The following is a 6,000-nucleotide window of genomic DNA, read 5'->3' as shown; positions in this document are numbered from 1 at the left end:
TCCTGACTCGATCTAACTTTATAAAGCTTTTTATTATTATTCTTATTAGCTTGTAAGAGTTTTCTTTATGTAGAAAGGTGTTGGCAATTGGTGAAGGTGCTCATCTACTTTCAGCAATTCTGCAGTGATCCGCTGATCAGGATCACGAAAAAGTGTGTGAATTCATTCCTCATGTGGAGCTTATGATCCTTGAATATGGAGGAGGATATTGTTGTGTTTAAACCCCAAGGTGCTCCTGGTCCTCTTAAATGGCCTCACATTACTTGGGTGTTGTATGACCATTCAGAGTGATCATCAGAGCTAATGGCTCGCAGTAGATGGCTGCCTGTAGCATTATAGATTAACCATCATCTTGTTGAGAGGCACCTAATCGTGTCCTGACCTCCAGAGAATCTGCAATAACACAGTAGATTAAACAAGGAAAGGGAATGTTTTAGGACAAAACTCTGAGTGTGCTTGCTTAAGCTGAAAGCTAGTGCATGGCTGGAAGCAATGATAAAGTTTGTAGCCTACAGACATTGCACATAAAAATGATGACAAAGTTTAATATCTTAAAAATATAACACTACACTAAAATGGTAGATCATCATGTAAAAGCTCAGTATATGTATGTGGTATTTGTCATTTGCAAGCTGTTGCAGTACACAATAAGCATACAAGATGTTCAATATAAACTATATAAATAATTCTCCATAACATAAGTATTCTTAGTAACAATCAAAGTTGAGGAAAAACATTCTTATTTATTAAATGTTTCACACTATTCAGGACTGTGTGGGTGTGATTCAGATATTGCTAAATCCTGATTGGTGCACAAAAGTAGGTGACATACATTTTTCTTCAAACCAGTGAGAAGAGGGCAGTAAAAAAAAACACAAATACTGTAATCTCTTTTGTGAAATAACTAAAACCCATCTATCTTTGGCAAGAGTACTGCATTATCATGTAGGACCCCATGACTTATCGTAAGAAGCTGACTGTGTTTTTAAGACCTTTAATGTGTAGCGGGGTAAATAGTGTTTATGTATGCTTTCAGTGCCACTTGATGATTTCTCGGCCGTTTAGCTGGTGACGGGGCTTGAACCCAGCTCTTCCTGCTGAATAGATGTGTGTGTGACCACTCAAACATTTATTTGTAGTGCCACTTGTGTTTATGCTTTCAGTGCCACTTGGTGACTTCTCTGCCATTTAGCTGGCTTGAACCCAGCTCTTCCTGCTGAACAGATGTGTGTGTAACCACTCAAATATTTATTTGTAGTAGAAATGTTATGAGAAGAACACGACCATTTGGAAGGGAATTTAACTTTATCTTTGTAATAATGGACTCTTTAAGTGCACAGCAGTGCTTTGGGTTCAAGATAGAGTAGAGTAAAAGCTAGGGATGATGAGGGGGAAACACAGACTAAAGGCTGGGCAATCTAGGATGGACACCAGACATGAAAAACTTCTCTGACGTCAGTGAGGACACAGTATTTTGGTTTGGTCTGACTGAATGTGGCTAAAAAGACACAAATTGTTGTTTCCTGGGAGTGCAACAGTCACTCCGTTGCCAAGTACACCTCACTAAAACTAATGCAGTCTACAATCTCTGCAACATTCATGATAAAAACTGAACATTATGACCTTCGTGAAGGTGGGATTTATTGCAGGCTGATATTGACTGTATTAGAATACGTTAGTTTTAGCTAGGTGTACCTAATGAACTGGAATATTTGTTGTATAAGTTTCCAATAACAAAAAATAATGAATAATAGTAATAGTCTAACATTTTTCTTTACAATACTTATAATTCTAGGACTAGAAAGTTTCAAACAGGAATGATGCTGTTTATTTATTTCCCCATGTTCTAGATTTTAACTTGTGAGGAGGTTAGTTAACTTTATCCCTGGGATGGACAGCTGGGCTCTGTTACTGATGGTATACTCCTTGAAACATCCACCTCCCTTCATTCTTTGCCATTTTATCTGTGAAGTTAGCCTATATGAATGTCTTCATATCAAGAGAGACATGCTCATAGGGCCCTGGGAACACAGATGATCCCTTTTCAGCCAACTCATTGAGCTACTGTTAGCTTAATTAGTTAGGGAACTAACTACACATGATACAATGTGTTATTTCAGCTGGAAAAATATCAGTCAATGAGATGCCTTCTTTTCTCTACCGCTGTCTGAAACCATTTCATAATAAAGTATGAAGAATTCTGAGTAGCAAAGCTGTTAGCTGCTATCTTAGTAAAGTGCTTCATGTGCCAAGCTAGACAGGCGTGGCAACAGTAACTTTAGCTAAAGGCCATCATTGCAAAGCTCTTTTCAGAAAAGTTCAAGGGAAATTATTGCAAAAAACCCCCCACTTTTAAGTGTTTAAATACATAAACAGAGTAGAAATATTATAAAAAAAAAACAGGAATTATAGAAAAAGTGATAAACATCTTTAAAAGAGCAAGAATTTGTGTGGCATTGATTAAATTAGTTCTGTTTATATATTATTATATATTTTTTCTGTTCTTTCAATGTAATTAGTAAAAAAAAACAACTAAAACATAAAGCGACTTAATTTCTTTGTTACAGCACTTATTCTACATATTTATCTAAAACCCAATAAAAAAAATCTATCCGACATTTGCTGTGAAAAATTGTGTGCTAACTTCCAGAGCCATTTCTTGACTGACCTAGGAAAGATTAGCCTGCTTACATTGGATTTTGCACCGAGCGTTATCATTTTATAACTGACTTGACTCTTTGATTTAACAGTCACAAACTGTGTGGTGTTGGTTTTTAGATCAGACATCCAACATGACTTCAAGAATAAACTCCAACAAAATGAAAGTGCAAGGCAACACATTTTATTTCAAAGGCCTAATTGGCGTTAAGGTACAGCATATTAAATATCGTTAGTCCAGAGACAGTCATCGCAGAATAACATACCATTCTTTCCTTTACATAATACATTCAGGCTGACTTTAAATGAGATATTTTACATATTGTTAATGTGGTGCTAACATAAAGAGGCTGTGTGCTGAAGGTCTTGCGTTTACGACAGGTACTTCCTGCTGCTGTGTGAGCAGAGGTTCTTCTTGTCGGGGATGCGTTCAGTATCGCATAGTAATGCACTATTCATTCTAAGTATGACATTAAAATGAGCATGTAGTGCGTTCCAACTGCATAGTATGTTTGATTTTGTGTACGTGTGAAATGCCCAGATGTATACTAGATTAGCAAGAATTAGTATGCGGTGTGAGCTTACTGGACGTGCTCAATCGCCCCAAAATCACGAGATGCAGCCACATGACTGTCTTGCTCGAGTATGCTTCAGTGTGAACAGTCTGCTGGTAATGGCATACTTAACTGTTCATTTAGTAGGCAGTACAGTACGTTAGTATGCGATTTCAAACACAGCCTTTGAGTCCATTTTGTCACCTTTAATTTCTCATGGCTTGCGGTCACTACAACACCAAATTAAGACACTTCATTGCTGCAGTTTAATTCAATTTCAGTGGTTACCTGTAGTTACTGAGTGACTAGTAGCATCTGTGTTAGTGTTGTGATGAGCTGTATAACAGAATAATGTATTTTACATCCCTGCACATAATGTTATATTTCAATAAATATAATAAATAAAAAGTACAAATATCTGAATATTATAGAACCAGATCATTATCAAAGATATTTTTTGTCAGTAATACATTGCAACCAAATGCTGGATCCAACAACATGACTCAGTGGATGGACACTTTGTAAGTGCACGGGCAAATGACACGACTTTGTTGTCTTTAGCTTTGTAAAAAACAATATTACTGTCATAATCAGCTTTATAAGGAAAACAAAAACTGACAGCCGTCCTGCTGGCACTGTGTGGAGGCAGGACACAGAAAAAAAGGTTTTGCCCTGCAACATTTTGATCCACATACATTCTGTTGTTCCCCAACACTCAGGACGTCATACCTTCGCTCTCTATAGTCAGTCTGGAGAGATCGTTTAGTCTTAGTGCTCTGACAAAGTGTTAGTGTCGCATGTGGAAGAGTCATGAATATCACTTTGACAAACTCCTCATTTTATCCCTTTGCTGCAGTCCAGGTTTGTCCTTCAGTAATTGACTTTCCCGGGAACCTGCACATTCACTCCACTGTAGTCCACCATGTACATGGGCCACTGCTGGAGACACACACACACACACACACACACACACAAAAAGATAATGGTAGAGGAAAGTCAGTCATAATGGGGGAGAGAATGCTTTCATTAGTACAAAGAGGTTGTTAACCTTGCCGCGAAACAGAGTTTTAATATCAGGCTTTAGTACTTAAACACACAGTCCCTGTTTTGAGATTTTGCTCTAGGAATTGAAATCGGGTAACAGTTTCAAGTAAGATTACACTCCTGTTTTTGTTCTGATGAAAGACGTAAGATGTTGAGAGAAGCATCAATGAGTTATTCTTTAGTTTTCTCAGGGGGCTTTCACACCTGAAAGTCCGCACCAAGGTCCAAACCAAAGTTCATGTTTTAAAACATTTGAATACATCCGGCTAGTTTTGGTTTGGTTTCACACTGCAATTATGCGAGCGCACTAAAGAACTTTACATGACATACTTGTGTCCTGTCGTCATCATCTCTGCCGGCTGCGCCTCCTTATCTATGACACTGATTGGTTTGTGAACAGTTCCGCGGATAGTTTTGACAAGAATAAATTAATGAGGGAAGAACAGATGCACCGTCGCCACTATATTGTTATTATTATGGCATCACTACCTGCAGCAATAACTATACGAGGCTAGTTCAAATTCACCAAATTAATGTCCTCAGTGTGCAAAACATTATATCGTCACCGGCAGGAAAGTAAGAGACGACAGCAAGCAATCCTTTTGCACCTCCGTTTGAGGAGAGACCCGTTTGCTTAGATAGAGGCCGCCTGTTTCAAAAGATGAGCTGTCACGGGAGATTTATAATTGTGTCCTTATTTCAGTGCATTCCTCCGTGCATTTGTTTGTTTCTGGTTTACATGGGAACCGCAGAACTTCCTATAAATGGAACCATTCAAAAACTGCTTTCACACCTGTAAACGAACCGAACCATGGTTCAGTTTGATCCGGACCGAGACTACCTCTTTTCGTCTGACCAAATTTCATCTGTTTGGTCCGGACCGTGGAGGTTTCACACCTTTAATGTTGGTTCGGACCAAACAAGGTAGGCGTGAAATCCCCCTAACTGTCAATGAACCCCCGGAAAATACCACAACCAACAGTCTGTCTCTCGATACTTTGACATTCCTACTCTGTAGCGGTCAGCCCCGTTAGTTGCTACTGAAGACACAAAACTGTTACTGGGATCAATTCATTGTTAGTTTTGATATTTTTTTATTGACAAGAATGAAAACAGAGAATATCACCAGACTTATTCTTAGACAGACAAGACCATATGCATGTTATATATCAGTCAACAGGCAGGATTTGACAGGTTACCTGCGGAATGTATATTTCTGTGTAAAACACCTGTCACGCATCATATTACATCAATGATTAGTTCATCATTTCTCTTGGTAAGGAACCCCTACTGTTTTTCAAACTTACCATCACTGGAATCTGATTGGTTGATATCCCCAGGTCAGAGGAGGCAGGTACTCGGTTGCTCTCCTGGACTCTCTTGCGCTTTCGTCGATTGGTGGAGGCGTTTGTTCCTACTGGAGACAAAAAGCAAATGTTTTTGAATTTCATGTGGCTTTACAGCACGCAGCTCTACTTTGACTAAAGGCGAGGAGCATAAACACCTACCTGTGTTACAAGCCTGGCTGCAGATTTCTGCAAAAGGTCTGTGAGTGAGAGAAAAAGCCGGGCAATTTCAGATGACATAGCACGCAATCAAAATCCTTTTCTTAAAATAAAAAACAATTGGGTCATTTGCATTAGAGTACTGCTCAGATTGCACTCATCGCATACCTAAAAAGAAAAAAAAAAAAGGCAGAATGTTGCATGATAAGTCTTTGCCTCCATTCTTTCATCATAGCTTA

General features: G+C 38.6%; 1 protein-coding gene across 3 annotated transcripts in view; it reads right to left on the bottom strand.

The window, feature by feature from the left end:
• Positions 1-2,820: 2,820 nt before the first annotated feature.
• gtf2ird1 (GTF2I repeat domain containing 1) overlaps positions 2,821-6,000 on the bottom strand; it is a 36,521-nt gene continuing 33,341 nt past the window's right edge. For 2 of the 3 annotated variants that reach the window (XM_038708371.1, XM_038708373.1), the window contains exons 25-27: positions 5,765-5,802; positions 5,564-5,673; positions 2,821-4,151 (exon numbers count right to left, since the gene is read on the bottom strand). In XM_038708371.1, coding sequence (XP_038564299.1) covers positions 4,083-4,151; positions 5,564-5,673; positions 5,765-5,802 — 217 coding nt within the window. In that variant the 3' untranslated portion in view covers positions 2,821-4,082. The remainder of the gene's footprint in view (positions 4,152-5,563; positions 5,674-5,764; positions 5,803-6,000) is intronic. The other variant, XM_038708372.1, reaches the window with a different exon arrangement.

This window comes from Micropterus salmoides, unplaced genomic scaffold, assembly GCF_014851395.1.
Source record: "Micropterus salmoides isolate LMB-PRFRI ecotype aquatic unplaced genomic scaffold, ASM1485139v1 Ms_hic_scaffold_9, whole genome shotgun sequence".
Taxonomy (NCBI): domain Eukaryota; kingdom Metazoa; phylum Chordata; class Actinopteri; order Centrarchiformes; family Centrarchidae; genus Micropterus; species Micropterus salmoides.
The sequence above is the reverse complement of the archived record's forward strand: the minus strand, read 5'-3'. Positions and strand labels throughout refer to the sequence as shown.